At 40.0% G+C, this 19,129-nt stretch overlaps 1 protein-coding gene across 3 annotated transcripts in view; it reads right to left on the bottom strand.

Annotated features, from left to right (window-relative positions):
* phkb (phosphorylase kinase, beta) overlaps window positions 1-19,129 on the bottom strand; it is a 97,804-nt gene that overhangs the window by 46,668 nt on the left and 32,007 nt on the right. For all 3 annotated transcript variants that reach the window (XM_054770105.1, XM_054770106.1, XM_054770103.1), the window contains 8 exons: window positions 17,974-18,089; window positions 15,703-15,766; window positions 8,915-9,010; window positions 5,748-5,945; window positions 2,509-2,566; window positions 1,177-1,254; window positions 532-690; window positions 368-462 (listed from right to left, as the gene is read on the bottom strand). In XM_054770105.1, coding sequence (XP_054626080.1) covers window positions 368-462; window positions 532-690; window positions 1,177-1,254; window positions 2,509-2,566; window positions 5,748-5,945; window positions 8,915-9,010; window positions 15,703-15,766; window positions 17,974-18,089 — 864 coding nt within the window. The remainder of the gene's footprint in view (window positions 1-367; window positions 463-531; window positions 691-1,176; window positions 1,255-2,508; window positions 2,567-5,747; window positions 5,946-8,914; window positions 9,011-15,702; window positions 15,767-17,973; window positions 18,090-19,129) is intronic.

Here is a 19,129-nt window from a genome sequence, read left to right as displayed (position 1 = left end):
AATCTCTGTTCGGCCATCTAATGGGCACGTGTGGGTTTTCTCCACGTACTCCGGTTTCCTCCCACATTCCAAAAAAGTCTTTAAATTGAGTGCAAAGGTGACTATAGGGGTGTTATTTCATGTTCAGAAGGCTCTAATCATGTTAAAAATCTTATTTAGAAGGTTTTCTGTGCTCTTAATACAAAAAAATCAATTTATAAATAAGGAATCCTATTTTGCAGAGGTTCACTTGTCACGGTCGGGTCTGGAACCAATTAATCAGAATAAACGTGGCAATTTTTGTTTGTTTTTTGTAATTGCCATTTTCATTGTGTTATATCTTGGCTAACACAAAAGGTGAAGAAGCGCTAAAAGTTCCAAGGCTGACCTGGTTGGAGTATCTCATGCTGACGTTGCGTTGGTCCTGGCGAGGGACGTAGCGATGGATGGGGTCGATGTCCTTGGGGCTGATCAGCTCGTCCACTGGAAAGGACAAACACCACGATGAGCACGTGCGCGTACATTTTAAACGCACGCCAGCATGGAGCACACCTAGCAGCTTGGCGATGTTGTAGAGGGCTTGACCCCACAGGAAGATCTTGCCGTCGCGTCCCGAGTTGCTCGGGAAACGCTTCTGGCTGCCGTGCTTGCTTTGCTCCGCTTCCACAAAGTCTGCGGGCACGTAGTAGTACTTGGGAACGACGGCGTGGCCTGGAGTCAGAGAACACACACACGCTGAAATGTCACGACACGACGTGAATAATGAGTCGCGTCCGCATCATTTTCGTACTAGTTTTTCACTGCCAGCCGGAGCCGAGCTACCTGCAAGTCCCCTATGATGCAAAAGGGACTTTTTAATGATGTTCTATCAGTAAAACGTGCCCCTAGGGCTCGTTTAGGAGCACCAAATGCGATCAAAATCTATCATCTCCCTCGCTTGTTTGCTCCTTTTTGAGAGAAGAGCGCTCGCTTTTGAAATGGCGTGCTCAGGCTTCGCTAAACATCCGAAACAAAAGCTACCTGTTCGCTACAGATGCGGCAGCTGTGAGATTTATCAGTTTGTTTTTCCTCACCGAACAGGCTAACCCGGCATGATGCTGCCATTAAAATGTGACTGCGGCAATGCTGACTTCTTTTTACACTTGCATGGCGGCTAAGAGCGTTACGTGTGCGTGTTGTTGCGTTGGTGTTACTTGCCCTCATAAGACTGAAAGATGATGGGTTCAAGGAGTTCCTGGTACTCTTTGACCTGAGCCTGATTACCTCTGAACACACCTGCAACACACACACACACACACACACACACACACACACACACACATTCCACAGGTAACACTTGAAGCTGAATGTCACATGATGAAATGACTATAAATCATGAATTTAGATACTTTAGTGTCAAACTAAGGGTGGTAGACGACCTCAGTGTATCCCACTGGACATCTTGCCATGTGATCCAGTGGTAAATTTCACATTCAACAAAACCTTTTGACCTAATTCAGTCAAAAATGCAGACGGGAGGTTGAATTTTTGGACTATTTTGAGATCTCAAATAGTATAGCGAACGTGCAAGATATGCTAAGTACAAGAAGCAAATGAAGGACTATATGAAAGCAATACACAGTTCATCTTCTGAATGCACTAAACATATATATACTGTACATATACAAGATAACTAAAAATTGTGTTTAATACAATTACATTTTGTGATAAATGAGGGGTTTTTTTATGTTTTATTGATTTATTCAGTTTTGTCAACAATTACTATTATTATCATATTTAATTATAAAGTTTTTTATTGCTGAGGCATAAAATGTGTGCCATTTTATTTATTACATTTAATTACATTTCCAATTAATTACTATTTTATATCCTCTATGTTATTTTTAAAAATGTTTTTATCATCAACCCTATAAAATCAGAACCAGAACCAGAACCAGAACCAGAACACCCACCCACATCCCCACCGACCCTCCAAGAGTAAACAAAACAAAACAAAAAAACCCCCTAAAAGAAATCAAATTAAATAAAAAAAAAAACAACAACCAAAGCAAACATCGTGGGTGAATAAGTTGTAGTATAAATATAATATTACAATATTTACCCTACTAAATCTACTTATATAATATACGTAGTAGTGATACTTTTTTATCACAGTTTACTTATTTATAATAGTTTTAATTTTTATTGTAATTTCTGACGTATTTGTTTGCCTAACAGCTCAGATTTCCGTGGGTATTTTTATTGCTTTTCGGTGTTTTTAGTCAGCAGTTGAAAGATGAAATAAAATCATCTCAATGTCAAGATCATTTATTGGTAATATCAAAAAAATAAATGCATAGCCGCAAAGTGACATTCAGAGGATTAAATGTTGCTTTCGCTGGCATTTCCTCGTGAGAATACTTCTACTACTTATTTCGGTCCATTCACAAGTCGTGTAAATTGGGGCGTATGGAAAAATGTCATTTCGCTGGCAGGCAGCTTCTGCCGGGCCAGCGAGGCACTTGAGGTGCGGATGGAAGGAAGGCTTACCGTCAATCATCATGAAGATGAAAAATATGGGAAACTCGCACTCGATCCCATCAAAAAGCTGTCGGGAGAGACAAGAGAGGAGAGCGGGGTGTTATTGCTTTTCCATTTCAGAGAGGCGAGAGGGTCGCGTGGACTTTAAACACGGCGTGTAGCTCAACTCTTGTAGCGGGGAAAGGAGAGGAATAGGAGGAGTCCTTTGCAAGGTCTTACAATCAAGGTTGTGCTCTACGCGTACTGATGGGCGCAGCGATACCAAAACAGCTATACCTACTGTATATACACTGTGAACAACATTACAAGCAGCTCAGATAACCAATATTTATTTAAAAAACGCGCCAAACAGACCAGATTACCCGTAATGTGCATGTCAGCAAATCAAGCGCTCCTTTTTTCCCCTGCCTGTGACGTTAACAGCCTGTTGCAACTTACCCTGAGCTCACTTGAAAACAAACACTCACTTTCATAGACAGTTCTGTGCTAGCTGTACCAATTGCCCCGCGATGAGGGGAAAAAAAACACATGGAGCGCACAAAAAACCTAATCAGCCACCTGAAACACCAGCGCCACAACGTCTGAAAAGGGCAAAAGGTTTGCCAGAGACCCTGCCAGGTGGCGTCACACCAGCTGCTCGATCCGTGTGCCCGAATACAGTGCACCTTGCTGGGCCACGCCAGGTGGCCCCTCCTGCTCTATACTCCGGTTCTCCTGACCTCCGTAGCAGCACACCGGCTGCTCGGCGCATGTGTCCGAATATAGTGCACTTTGCTGGGACACAGCAGGGGGCTCCCTCCCCTCTATACTCTGGTTCTCCTGATAATAGTGATTATCGTAGGACAAATCAGCAGGTAGAGTCGGTCGAATCCAAATTTGCTTGAGTCCTTCTTACCTCCAGGTGTGCACAAACTACAGATACATGAAATTTAGAAAGAGTAGATCTAAAAAAAAAACGTTATCGGGTATCGGTATCACATCGGTCTTGAGAAGCCGAAAGTTATCGTTAAAAAAACATATCATGCATCTCTAATTTCACAACATTTCGGAGGAGATGTGTGTTGGAGGAAAGCAGTAAGAATACATCACGAGATGTTATCTCATTCCAGCTGTGATGTTGAGAAGAAATATCATTTCAAAACAGGTATGATATCATCATGTTGGCAGGAACCACTTCTCATTCTAAGAATCAATTTCACTGCTTTTTAGTAATACATTTCCCCAATTTTTGCTTTAAAGCGACATAGCAACTGTGTGTATCGTCAGCATCAAAATACAAATAATGTATAAGCATGGACGTTACAAAATAGAGAACTAGTTTTGCGAGCGCAGCGGAAAAATACAGAGGAGGAAGAATACGTAGTCGCGCGTAGCTATACTGGGGAATCATGTCACTTTTGTCCTTTTTCCCCTTCATTGTGTCTCCTAAGCCCAAGGTAGGCTCTTCTGATAGGAGTGCGTCAAAGAAAAGGAAAGTGAAAGTGAAAACTGAAATGAAATTAGACTCAAACACCGTGGCCATTGTGAAGGGTAAAATATGGCATCCGTGACCGCATCAAAGGACCTGCTCCTAAATTAATCACCAGCAACTTAACACGCAAAAGGTGTACCTGACAAATATACAAACATGTACCAATATGATTTTGAAATGGAAAAAAATCAACTCTTTTAAAGTTTTCCCATAAGGCATTGCGTCTGAGCAGTGCATTCATTGGGACGTCAGCGTCCCTCTGGCCTTTGGGCTCCTCTGGCTCCCTCTGGTGGACAGAGAATAAAGACAATGCATTTCTTTACTTTTGAGCAGTTAAGGATGTTTTATGATCCTGCAGGATATCCATCATCGTTAGACGTGCGTGTTTACTGAAAAAGCCATCATCTTCCCTCCCTCATCATCCAATCATCTCCATGCAGATGGACGATACCACGTACGAAAGCAACAACACACGCGGCATTGCCGATTGTCTATCAGGAATCCTCTAATGCGACTTCACGGTAAATGTGTGTGCGTGTGCGGCGATAAGCAACCATCAGGAGGAGGAGACATGAAAGAGGAGAAGGTGCAGAAGGAGATAGACGAGCAGAGTCGAGGCAGTCGCCTGGCCGGGAGCACGCAGGCTGAGGTCTCCAGGTTTTTTTCTTTGTGCTTGAGCGACTCGGCTGATTGGTTAAACTGTCGATCATACGAGCCGCCGCACTCTGTCAAAGGTAAACAACCTGACTCTGTCGCGTTACGCTAGGTCGACCCCGGGCTTCTATTTCGTCCAGTGAGGATCCCCCATCCTCCCCGCCTCCTCCGGCATCTGTACCGGATCGTCTGTCACAGAGCTGTGAATATTATTGCTCTGTTAAATCCGGATCGCCATCAAATTAAACTTCTCTCTCTAATAAACTTCAAGGTGTGTAAAAAGATATCACCTTTTGCTCGTTTTTTCCCCCCTTTTCACAGGAAAGAACTAAGTCATAACGCCACACGCTAACAAACAAACACCGGAGGAAGCAGAGACTGTGGCGTTGCACGGGTGCATTTGTGTACCTCATTTCTAGCTGTGAGTCCTGAATGTTACAATGACGCAGGGGACAACTGTGGTTGAGAGAAAAAAAAAAAAAACAACAGCAGAAATGGAAAACACAGCTGTAATTTTAAGAGAATAACACAAAATATCAAAAGAAAAAGTCGCAATTTTACATGAGTAATGTAGTATTATGAGGGAAAATAATGTCATTTTAGTGGCATAAAGTTGAAATATTGAGGAAAAAATAATAAATAATAAAAAATAAAATAAAAAAAGTAATATTTGGAGAATCTGTTTGGGGGAAAAAGTTCTAATATTATAGGATTCAAGTCAAAATATTATGGGAATAAAAACATACAGTAATATTACCAAAACAACATTTACACAGAGTGCTTAAGTACAAAATTTCAATATTTGGAAGTTAAAGTGGATTGTGCATCCTTTCATTTTTCAGCATGTGGCCCTCAGTGGAGAAATTTTTTACACCCCTGCTTTAATCTAAAGTATGAATTTGGGTTAAAAGAAAAAGTCATTCTGCATATGAAACTTTGGTAGTAAAGTTCAAAGTCAATAAACGTCTAGCGGTGTTCCTCAGGGGTCTGTCCTAAATCCTCCATTGTTTCCACCAACATGGATGTATTTTTGCAGCTGAACACACTTTTCCAGAAGGCAGACCACAGACTATTAGAATTCACATCAGCATTATGTCATTGCAACAAAGAAAGACGTTCCCACCTTCATTTCCGCAGGTTTGTAGTAGCGGCGGTTCTTATCTTCGTTGGAGGTGCGGTAGCCATCGCGGAGGAAGCGCTTGAAGCCGTACTTGCCCCGCAGCTTGCGGACGATTTTGTCCAGCGTTTGGCTGTAGAGGGCGTCGTCATCCACCGCAAAGGCGGGGTAGCTGATGGTTGGGAGTAAGGCTGCGTCCGTGTTCTAGCAGTAGGAAATAAACAACGTAATAAAACTCTGTTTGTTATTGAATGGAAAACCACTTCAACAAAGCCAAGGTCCGGTAAACCGACACCGCAGGAAACCAATCGCCATCTGTTGTTTTCGTACGGCGTTCAAGCGCACTATGTAACTCTGTGAGAATCAGCTTTCAGACAGGCATTTGTTATTAAAAGTGTTTTGTGTTAACATTCGTGGATGTCTGGAAGGGATTTATCGGATTTACATCGTTTCCTTTGGGAAAAATTGTTTCAGTTTTCATACGATTCGGTTTTAGATGGACCCTTTTGCACGGCTTCATCACCAAAACCAATCGGCCACATCCTGAGATAGTCACGTGACTTACATTCCAAAATCTTTCCTATACGCCATTTCTTCGGGACTTTATGAGTTCAAGTCAGGCACAAAGCTGACTTGTGCTGGTTCTTAAGAGTTGAGGATGAGAATTGACGCGACGTCCCGTCCTTTTCACGCGGGCGACAAGCGGCCGCTGCTCACGTGGAACGCCCGGCATCTCTTGAGGGACGGCGATCGAACGTGTCGCAAATGAACTATTGAATTCCAATCCTCCGTCACAGGCGAGGAGGTCGTGGGATTAGGATTGATATTTGTGGTTCTTTCGACATCATCCTCCTCCGGCAAAAAGCCTGTCATGTTCTTCTCCTCAGCATCCCACAGCTATCATGGCCCCCGGATGCTCTAATTAGTCTCCATTCTGCGACACGCGAGAGAGGGGATTTTGAGCCCTCAGTCCCCTTCTAAAAAAACTCTGCCAGTTCTTTCTCGCTGGCTCTGCAGCCACTCTAACCACCCCCCCCGTCGACACTGAAGCGTCAATAGCGATGCGCGGCGTAATAAGCGCCCCCGTGAGTGCCACGCATTGTTGAATTACAGATACCCGCTGACATCTTGACGTCTGTCTGATGTGTGCGATTAACCTTTTGAAGTCTTTGGCACACGTGTTGGCAGGCTTCTATTTCAGTCTGATTGCAGAGGAGGAGGAGGATGAAGATCACAGCTGCTTGGGGATGGGGGAGACCGCAGCTCCTCCGAGAGGAAACACTTAAGGTTGGTGTTGATTCGAACGCGCTCGGTGCTAAAATGCAGATGTCTGGCAGCTTTTGTCTTGGCAAAAAAAATAACGTATAAAATGACCTTTAAAGGTCTCCTGTGATGAAAAAGTGACAAAAAAAAGGCTTCACTACGCATCTTAAAAAATATATACTGTATTTTTTATATTTTGTATTGCATTTAACCCTTTTTTGTGCAGGTGTACCAAATTGAGGCAAGTGAATGCAACTGGCAAATGCACGCAATACCAGTCAAAAGTGTGGGGACACGTGTGCATTCTAATGAATGACAAAGTGTCCCCAAACTTTTGATTGGTATTTCCAGTGAACACTCTCGCTAATATAAGGTTCCCCATTTTGTTAAAGGTAACTTTGTAATGATGATCAAACACTTACAGTATATGTGTTCCTAGAGCCTAGAAAGTTTATGGGCACCAAACGTGAGAAAAAGCTATCATCTCCCTCACTTTTCACTGCTTTACTTTTGAGAGAAGAGGCGCTCATACGCTCGCTTTTGGAGTTGCGGCGTTCCACAATGTCTTGACTGCCTCTGAGCTGCCCCTACTGAGCCCACTTCGTCTATATGATGCCCGCAACGAAAAAAAAGAGGCTACACAGCTGAAAAAAAGTATCAAGACTAATTTATGAAACTTGGCCTGGATTCATTTTTAATTATATATATTTTTAAATTTGTTCTTTAATTAATTTCTTTTATTTTACGACATACAGAATATGAGATTTACAACTTGAAACAAAAAAAAACAAAAACAGGCTTCACTACACATCTTTAAAAAAGTTGAAAGACTAATTGAAACTTGGCCATTTTTTTTTTTTTTTTACTTTTACTGTATTTATTTATTCAATCATTTATTTAATTTTATTTATAGAATAAGTTTGCAACTTGAAAAAAAAGAACAGGCTTAAGACTAATTGTATAAAACGTTTTTTACTTCTATATTTTGTTTTGTAATTCATTTCTGTTATTTCACAGCGTATAGAATAGGAGATTTGCAACTTGAAACAAAAAAAAGCCTTCGTTACATATCTTTAAAAAAATAAAGACTAATTTTATAAAACATGGATTCGTTTTTTGTTTTATTTATTTATTTTTTTCAATTCAGTCACTTTTATTTTACATAGGAGTTTTTCAACTTGGAAAAAAAGAGGCTTTACTACACATCTTAAAACAGTTTAAAGACTTGACCATTTTTTTTTTGTTTAACTTTTGCTGTATTTATTTATTTGTTCAATCAATTTCTTTTATTTATAGAATAAATTAGCAACTTGAAAAAAAAGAGGCCTCGCTACACATGTAAAAAAAGAAATCCAAAGACAAATTGTAACTTGGCCACGATTTGTTTTTTTTTTATTTTATTTTATTTTTATTTACTTCAATGATTTCTTTTATTTTGCAGTGTATTGAATACGAGATTTGCAACTTGAAAGAGGCTTTGCTAAACATCTAAAAAAAAAAGAAAAAGTTTAAACGCAAATTGTATGAAACTTGGCCAGGATTCATTTTTTACTTTTATTTAATTTTTTTAAAAATTTAATCATTTGTTTTATTTCAGGGTGTATAGAAAAGGATTTGCAACCTAAAAAAAAGGCTTCGCTACACATCCAAAAAAGTTGAAAGACTAACTGGATGAAACTTGGCTAGCCAGGATTTGTTTTTTTACTGTTTTGTTTTAAATTCCGTCATTTCTTTTATTTCACGATGTATAGCATTGGAGATTTGCAATTTGGGGAAATTCGGGGCTAATCGTATGAAGTTATTTTATTACTTTTTGTTATTTTGTCTTCATTCCTTTTATTTCACGGCGTATGGAACAGGACATACGTTTACGCCAGCATCGTTGTCACAGGAGTCGGTGGTGGACTCACGTGGGAGCGAGACTCTCGGGGCAGCAGGGAGCAAAGCGTTTGTCGGTTTCTGTTGTGGGCGTCCAGGTCCACGAAGATCACCGACCACGAGCATCCCTGCACGTGCGCGCACACACACACACACACACACACACACACACACCATATGGAGTGTTTAAACACCCGCCTCCACGACATGACCACAACTCCAAACAAGACATTTGACATGAAAAAGCACATTAAACGCCTCCGCACGGGAGATATTTGTGGCTTGTACATGGATTTTCAAGTACAGTGTGGGAGTGCTTGAACAACAGCGAGTCGAGAGTTCTCACTTTGCTGCGGAAAAAAAAAAGCGTCCGCCACTTTCGCGCCTCGCCGTTGGCGCTTTTACTTGAAACCACTCCGGTCCTGGTGGTCTTTGACATAAAGCCGCCGCGTTCTCTCCCTGCACCTGCTAAGCACTTTCTAATGTAAGTCCCATGCATTATGTACGATTATTGCCTCAGTCTGTTTTTTCCCCCCCGTCTAAAAACACATCCGAGCAAGGCTTTTAGTCAAATCAGCAGTCTACTTCCTGTCGCAGTATGCAAAGTGCGTTGGATTGTGGGTCAGCGCTGTTGCTGGGAAAAGCAGTTTGGCCTACAACGCGCTCCATTTCTGACTTCAGGAAACCCAAACTCGTCAGTCTGTGTGAGTGTTGCCGAAACTGAGAAAAAGGACGCAGAAATGGTTAAAGGATGTTAGCGAAAGGCCGCAGATAACGTGCAACTCACGCTACAGAAGTCTTTTTTAACTCATTCAATACCAAAGACGTATTTATAAGTTTTTCTGAACCCCAACACTCGTCCCAACAACGTATTTACTTTTACGTTTGTTTTTTTTGCACGAGAGGCAAAAAGAGGTGATGACGCAAGTGACCAACAAAAGAGGTGACCTTTCAAGCGGTTTCAAGCCATAAAAACGTCCGCAAGGCGGAGGAATTGCATTTGATAAGAGCTCGACAATTTCAACGCCTGCACATGCACACACATGCACGCGTGCGCACGCAATTTTTTTTCAACAAAAGAGGAGAGTAAAACACAAAATATGAAGCAGTATAAGACACAGTACAAGGTATATGGAATAACACATTTGTCCTGAATTCTTTAATTATTCATCATATAATGTTTTTACACCTTTTATTACTTAACGGCAACATATTTTACCATACATCCCGGACTCATTTATGACTAGTTTCTGTCAATTTTACTCCTTTATTCATTTATTCTTCTATTACTGAATAGGTTATCTATGTTAGTGGTATCCTTTTTCAAAAAAAATATCTTAGTCTTTTACTTTACAAATGACATTTAGCACCTTTAATGCACATTTTTTCCTGTACGCCATATCTACATATATATATATATATATATATATCTACATATATATATATATATATATATATATATATATATATACTGTATACTGCTCAAAAAAATTAGAGGAACACTTGGAAAACACATCAGATTTAAACTGGGGGGAAATGATCTTGAATATCTTTCCTGATAATAAGTGGGTGATGTATTAGTAACAAAATGATGCCACATCATTTGATAGAAATGAAAATGATCACCCTATAGAGGGGGGAAATCAAAGACACCCCAAAAATGAAAGTGAAAAAATGATGCAGCACACTGGTCCATTTTGCTCAAATGTCATTGTAGCAACTCAAAATGATTCTCAGTAGTTTGTGTGGCCCCCACGTGCTTGTACGCATGCCTGACAACGTGGGGGCATGCTCCTAATGAGACTACAGATGGTGTCCTGGGGGATCTCCTCCCAGATCTGGACCAGGGCATCACTGCGGTACCTGGACGCATGGAGGAGATTCCAGGAGACAGGTAGTTACTCCAGGAGAGCTGGACAGGGCCGTAGAAGGTCCTTCAACCCTCAGCAGGATCGGTATCTGCTCCTTTGTGCAAGGAGGAACAGGATGAGCACTGCCAGAGCCCTACAAAATGACCTCCAGCAGGCCACTGGTGTGAATGTTTCTGACCAAACAATCAGAAACAGGCTCCATGAGGGTGGCCTGAGAGCCTGACGTCCTGTAGTGGGCCCTGTGCTCACTGCCCAGCACCGTAGAGCTCCATTGGCATTTGCCATAGACCACCAGAATTGGCAACTACACCACTGGTGCCCTGTGCTCTTCCCTGATGACAGCAAGTTCAACCTGAGCACATGCGACAGACATGAAAGGGTCTGGAGATGCCGTGGAGAACGTTATCCTGCCTGCAACATCATTCAGCATGACCGGTTTGGTGGTGGGTCAGTGATGGTCTGGGCAGGCATATCCCTGGAAGGACGCACAGACCTCTACAGGTTAGATAACGGCACCCAGACTGCTATTAGGTACCGGGATGAAATCCTTGGACCCATTGTCAGAACCTACGCTGGTGCAGTGGGACCTGGGTTCCTCCTGGTCCACGACAATGCCCGACCTCATGTGGCTAGTGTATGCAGGTAGTTCCTGGAGGGTGAAGGAATTGATACCATTGACTGGCCCCCACGTTCACCTGACCTAAACCCAATAGAACACCTCTGGGACATTATGTTTAGGTCCATCCGGCGCCGCCAGGTAGCTCCTCAGACTGTCCAGGAGCTCATGGATGCCCTGGTCCAGATCTGGGAGGAGATCCCCCAGGACACCATCCGTAGTCTCATTAGGAGCATGCCCCCAGCTCTTCTCTCATCTCACCCCGCCCCCTCCACATGCCCAAGGCCGAAGCTCACATACTAAGTCCCGCCTTTCAGAGCTGTCTCAGGCAATGCCTGTAGCAGAAAGTTACCATGTTTTTCTCGTAAATACACGACTTTATTCTCGTGATATTATGAGGTTTTTCTCTTACATTTCCGATTTTATTCTCGAAATTGCAGACTATTTTAATACTCCGTCGTAACAGGCACTGCCTGTAATATTACAACTTTTACCTCTCGTAAATATAAACTTTTTTGCATCGTACATTTGCAACTTAATTCTAGAAAATTTACAACTTTTTCTCACCTCAAAATTGTAAATTTACAAGAAAAAAATAAAGAATCAATTTATGACTTTTTTTCTCGTAAATTGACAACTTCATTTTTGAAATGTCTGATTCCCCCCCCCAATGTATTTAGTTATTTATTTCAATCATAATTTTAAGTTAAATAATAAATAAATATATAAGTAAATAAAAATACACCTAACAAACAATACAAAAAATCTATTAATAAATCAATTAATAATAATGTAAAATTATGATTAAATATTTTATATACGTATGTATTTATTTATATCTGACACATGTCAAACAAAAACAGAAGCGTAAAAGTGTTTTTCCCCCCTCCAACAATTACTTTTAGCATCGTATGCTAAAGCTGTATATTTATTTTCCCCCACAATAATTTGCAATTTATTCCACCATTAATTGTAATTATTGGGGAATAAATTGAATAAACTGCGGTTGCTGTTTTTAGACTGAATTAAAACAAAACATAAAAAAATTGAATTATTATGATTGACATTAGCAATCGTAGCAGAAAATGTATGACAACAGATTTATGCAGTGAATAAAAAATGTAAAAGACAGAAAAAAAAACAAAAAATTGTGTTAAAAATATGTGAATAAATTTGAAGTAAATAAAAAAAATACAAATGAAGAATTACATATAAAATTGAAAAAGTTTAAATAAATTAACAGTGTAACAAAATGTATAAATAATAACTACAGGAGTCAAAATGTGACAGAAATATTGTAAAAATATAAATAATATATACATAAATGAGTAATAATAAATGGAAAAATAAAAATAAATAAATCCAGTAGAAATGTAAAACACATGTGATGTTCACAGCTGTGTGGATGCAAGGAGGATGAGCCGGAGCTTCCCGCCGTCGCCCAGATCAATTTCATCTGTTGCGAGGCTCGCGGGCGCGGTGGGAAAATCCAAAGTTCACGAAACCCGACGCGGTGGAGCCTGCATTCATGTGACACAAAGACGGAAACGCCATGCCGGGCCGCGGCAGCGAGACGATGGCGATCACCGGCCGGCTGTGAGGGTCGGCTGGGAAAATCAGGACTGATGGGGACGCCGAATAAAGGGAGGAAGTAGGAGCTCGCAGCGCCCCTTCTTCTCCCGCTGAGCCGACACCAGAGTGGACACAGATGCCGCCTCCATTAGCCGGTTGTTTCATCACGGCGCGCTCGGCGGAAAAGGACAATTAAACGCTGATGTTTTGAGGCTGCTGATCAAAGGGGGGAAGCAAACACGGGCCCTAACGGTTTTCACCGCAGCAACACCACGTCGCACAAAATGCTCCACAGTCCAGAAGCGACACGTACTCCAGGCTGCAAAGCGTGTTTCATGGGAGGTTCACGCTTCCTATGAAGCTTGGAAACAAGGAGGGCTGCAGTGAGCAGTCAGTGTAAGTCCATTCAGTGAATAAACAACAAGGTTCACGGTCATGGGCTGTGGCTGTAGGCAACCTCCTGATGCAACGCCACATGATGGCAGTAGCTGCATTTGAAGTATCACGGCTGGTCGGCGATCAGCAGCTTTTATTTGCCTTCCCGCTTTCTCATGCACTCCAAATCATTGTTAAAGTTAAATATTTGACTTATTTGCACATTTAGGGAAGAACAGCTACAATTAAAGCACTGATGGCAGGGGTGCCCAAACCTTTTCCAGCGAGGGCCACGTATTGAAAAATGAAAGGATGCAACTTTGCCACTTTGTTATTTTGTGTAGAAGAAGTTTTTATTAGTTTCAACTTCGCTCTTTGCCCTTTTTTCCACATTGTCGACGTTTTTTTTTTTTTTTTTTTTTTTTTTTTTAAATTGACCAAATATTTAAACTTTCTCCTTCAACAAACTTTGGAGATGGTCTTTTCCTAATAACTCTTTTTCCCCATAATATTTTGACTTAATTCATTTTTTGCAAACTAATTTGCCAAAAATTACAAGGTTATTTTGTTGTTTGTTTCTCATAATATTACGAGTTTTAACAAAAAAAATGTTTTTTTTATAAATCAACTCTGTGCTACTAAAGTGGCATTATTTTTCCTCATATTATGACGCTATTCTCACAAAATGATGACTTTTTCTCATTAGATTACACCTTTTTTCTCGAAATATTTTGACTTCATCCTCGTAAAATTACGCAGATTTTTCCATTTTTGCTTTTTTTTTTTTCTTCAAAATATTTCAGCTTTCTCCCTAAATAATCTTTGTAAATGTTCTTTTCATAATATAACGAGTTTGTTGTTGTAAAATTCCAACTTCTTTCTCGTTATAATACGACTTTTTTCTTGTAATATTTGGAATTTCTTCTTGTAAAATTACAGCTGTTTTTTCCCCATTTTTGCTGTTTTTTTTTTCTTCTAGTAAATTTCCTTCTCATAATTATGACTTTGTTCCCATAATATTTGTACTTTATTCTTATTTGCATTTTTTCTACAAGCTAATTTTCCAAAAATTTGAAGTTTATTTTGAGTTTTTCTTTATTTCAACTTTATGCTACTAAAATACAATTTTTTTCCCTCATATTATTATGACGTAATCCTTGCAAAATTGCCACTTTTTTTCGGAATATGTTGAGTTTATTCTCGTAAAATTACAGCTGTTTTTTTCCATTTCTACTATTTTTTTCCCAACATTTCATCTTTCTTCTTGTAAATTTCCTTCTCATAAGTATGACTTTGTTCCCATAATATTTTTTACTTAATTTTTTTTCTTTAATATATTTTTTCTGGAATATTTCAACTTTATGCGACTTAAATTACATTATTTTTCCTCATAACAATACGAGGTTATCCTCACAAAATTACGACTTTTTTCTCTAAATATTTTGACTTTATTCTCATATTTTGACAATTTAAAAAAATTGCTAAACTCTATGCTACTAAAATGATATTACATTTCCTCAAATATTATGAGTTTGTTCTTGTGAAATGAAACTTTTTTCTCACTACAAAGCGACTTTTTTCTCTTCATGTTTTGAATTTATTCTCGTAAAATTACAGCTGTTTTTTTCCATTTCTGTTGTGCCCCCCCACAGCATTTCAACTTTCTTCTTTCAAATTTCCTTCACATGACTTTTTTTTTTACTTTATTCTTGTAATACTACAACTTTTTCTGCAAGCTAAATGTATTTTTTCCTGTCATCATAGTAAGACTTTAAAACCAGAATGCATTTTTTTCTTGAATATTTAATATTTACGCTCTATTCGACTAAAATGACATTATTTTCCCTCATCATATTCTGCGTTTGTTCTTGTAAAATTACGACTTTTTTTTGTAATATTTTGAATTTATTCTCATACAATTACAGCTGTTTTTTATCATGATAGGAGGATTTAAAAAAATGTAACTTTTCTTAAATATTTGAACTTTATGCGCTTAAAATGTCATTATTTTTCCTCCTAACATCACGTTATTCTTGTAAAATTCTGCCTTTTTTACCCTTCTCTTAATAATTTGATTTTATTGTAAAATTACTGCAAATTTTTCCATGTTTGCTGTTGTTCTTGGGTTTTTTTCTTTGTAGTTTTCTTTGGACAGCCCTGATTTAGGGTATACGGTGTAGGGCTACAAGTGCACTGAATCATACAGAGAAGAGTTTGGTTTCCCTATTTAGCTTTGCTTGAGAGGGTCAAAACATTAGAAACAGCTCTCAGTTTGATGGAGTGTGGTGGTACAGGACCGTAAGCTACTGTATAGAATAATAATAATAATAATCATCATCATCATCATCATGTAACGCATACAGCTTTGTGAAAGAGACATGCTTACCTGGTTTCCAAACAGGTTAAATCCATTGATGGCCTCCAGAGCAGCTTTGGCCAAACCTACAGAGCTGGAGAGACAAAATATAAACAGGAGACATTGCAGACGTGCGCGCACTCAATAAGGAAGACGTGACCGCAATTTGGGCTCGACGTGGCGTGTCGCCGCATGGCTGCCATCATGCACGTGCTGCAGCGTGGCTGCCTGCTGTGATTGTACCGCAGTGCAAATGTGAATCAATTTCACTGCCGTGTCGTTTCCACTCTGCCAAACTGTCCCGAGGCGGCAAGGAAACATGGCGGCAAGTCTGCTGACGCACCAGAATACGTCCAATGTCGTTAGCGGGGCGGAATCGATAGCTGAATGCGGCCGACGGCTTGATGGTGGCCACGTGTGGGACTGCTACGATTCCTTGTAATGATGCTGACCAAGACATCCCTTGGTTTTCCATTTTCGCCTTTTCTTCAAGCTTGTGATTGGCCAAAATGTTGGGAATCAAGTTGAGCTTTGTGTTCGTCAATAAAAGGGGACTTAAATGTTTTTTTCGGCAATACAATCCATTTTGCGGCATAATGGTTTAAACCAGGGGTCCTCAATACGCAGCCCGCCAAACATCACCCAAATAATTTCACCAATTCAGTCTTATTGGGGAAGTGCTCCTTAGTGAAGTACTTCGTCCGCTCTGCAGGGGGCAACAGTGAGGCATACCCATCACAATGACACAGCAACAGAAGATCCATCCATCCATCCATTTTCTATGCCGCTTCTCCTCATTAGGGTCGCGGGGTTATGCTGGAGACTATCCCAACCTGTCGGCCGGCCTATTTCGCCGGCCGATAATTGTGCTACAAATTATCGACGATAACCGAAAACATCAACAACATTTTTTGAGACCATTTTTTCCATTAATTATTGTCATGGGAGGTGTGATTCACATTTGAACGGCTAGATGGTACTCAGGTATGGTGTACCTGTGTAAGCCAGAAGTTGCCTGTGTGTGTGTTGTTGGCTGAGTGGCAGTCTGCTGACAGTAAAAGACGTTCGAGATCACCCACGTAGTTATTCTTAATGTTTCACGGAAACATCACAATTATATGGCATAAAATAAATACCATATAACTGTATTGAATGGATGCATTTATTTTGCAATGTAGCGAGCGACAGTATCTGTGAGCCCTAACCTTTTTTTTCTTGCAAACTTGCAAAAATACAGTAATCACTTGTTTATAGCGGTTAATTGGTTCCAGACCCGAGCGCGGAGTAGGATTCCTTATTCATAAATGGAATACTTTTGTAGTTTGAGCACAGAAAAACCTGTTACCGACCTTTTAATACGGTTTTTAACATGATGGCGCGCACACAGTTTAGTTCCAAATGTGGAAACTGTAAATAGTTCCTGGTGTTAGATTTGTAAATAAATTGTTATTTCGATGCAAAACAACACTTTTTGTGTTATGTTGGTATACTTGTTGAAATATTTGAGCTGTCAAAAAAGCAAAAAAATTGTGACAAAGTGAAAGTTATCCATTTTCACAAAAAGCTGTTTATCGCCCCTTTTTAGTCAGGCACTGTTATTTTCCTGAAACTTACCTATGTTCTACTGCTGACTGCTGAAGAACGCAAAAAGGTAGAAACTAACTTTTTTGTTCTGATGAAAGACGGGGGTCTAATGTTTCTTTTGGTAGGTTCCATGTTGATATAGCCATAGAACGCAATATTTTGCGTGCCTTGAAAGATCAGTCAAAATCATCTAAAATGGCCGCTACTGAAGGGGTTGTCTCTTGAAAAATGGCTGGGATTGAATGAGTTGATAGGCCAAAATCAACCACGAAACAGCGTGACTGATTAATTTATATATTGCGGACAAACCGTGACAGAGCGGAGCCGTGAAATTCGAAGCGCAAAGTGGCGAGGGATTACTGTACAACGAAACCACGAGTCTATGCGGTGCTAAAAATGTTGTTATACTGTACAATGAGGACTACTTCCTGTCTATTTTTTCCTCTCTCCAACCCCAGTGGCACTCCAGGAGCTGAAATTCCGTAGAGTTTGACCTTTTAAGCACGGAAACAACCCTTGACACACTATGCTGTTTCATTTGTTTAGCGCTTTACACAAATACTGTAGTTTGATCTCTAACTGTGATAATGAGAGCCAATAACTACACTGAGACCTCCTACTTTTCATTACATTTCTTTTTATTTATTTTTTTAAATGCTGTCCTGAGGGTTTGGAGGATGGAGGAAAGTGCTTCAAAGTTCATTTCACCCGACTGACCTTGAATGCAGCTCGGTGCTGCCGTTGTTGTACTTGCTGCCTCGTTCCCACATACCGTAGTCGGGCACTCTGTAGGCTCTTTCCACACAGAACACCAGGTTCTGGATGAAAGCCACCTGCAACACAACATGATGATGATGAGAACGGCCACATGAGACTCCGTCACACACACGTGTATGTTAATAGATGATCTTTGGTATCGACCCGGGTCAGCTGCGTTATAAAGTTAGTTAAGTGCTTCAAGGCTGATACGGACGGGAGGCGGCATTAAGTAGTGAAAAGGAGTGTTTCGTCTTGATTGCTTTTATTAAGCGTCCACGAGGACACGCGGCGTCACATCTACGCACACACATCAGCTTCAAAAGGTCGATGCGCTACATCAGGGGGAGGCACGTTGCCATGGAGATCGATATCACAACGTCAGCATGAAGACGCCATCATTGAAACAGTCTCTTAACCCACATGAGGTCACAGTGGGAGAAAACAGGGATAATAATATATATACAGTATGTGCATGGCTCAGATCAAGTGTTACATTTAAAATTTCAAACTGGTGGATAGACCTTGGTAATGTTATCAACACAAACTACAAACATTGAAAAAAAACACACACCCAACATACCAGAGCTGGAGACATCTTCCATTTCCCATAGCAACCCTCCCAGGTTCACTCTTTCTTAAATGTAAAGTACATAACTCGGTGTCCACTCGGTGTTAGACTTTTATTCAAATAATCTTATTTTACTCTTTTATACACAAAAAAATCACTTTAGTTGCAGAGTTGAGTAATTATTCCATGAATATATACCATTGTAATCATCATGGGGTTTGTTTTCCATGGAATTATGTTCTTCAAAATTTTCATCGGCAGGCGGACACGAAGGTTTTGTACTTTTCACTAATGATTTCATGACAGTTATTTTTTTTTACACTGAGAATATTTGAATAAAACACATTAGAAACCAATTTCAGACATCATTCTTTAATTCTAAGTAGAAATCATAACAGAATTATCAGAGAAAATATTGTTCATTTCACAACAAAGGTAGACATGCTTTACATGTAACATTTCAATGTCCAAATATTGACACTTTTTTACAACATAGCCGTGCTAGTGCAAAATAAAAACATGAACAGGCTTCATTTATGGTTTGGT

Source organism: Dunckerocampus dactyliophorus, chromosome 3 (genome assembly GCF_027744805.1).
Source record: "Dunckerocampus dactyliophorus isolate RoL2022-P2 chromosome 3, RoL_Ddac_1.1, whole genome shotgun sequence".
Classification (NCBI taxonomy): Eukaryota; Metazoa; Chordata; class Actinopteri; order Syngnathiformes; family Syngnathidae; genus Dunckerocampus; species Dunckerocampus dactyliophorus.
The sequence above is the reverse complement of the archived record's forward strand: the minus strand, read 5'-3'. Positions and strand labels throughout refer to the sequence as shown.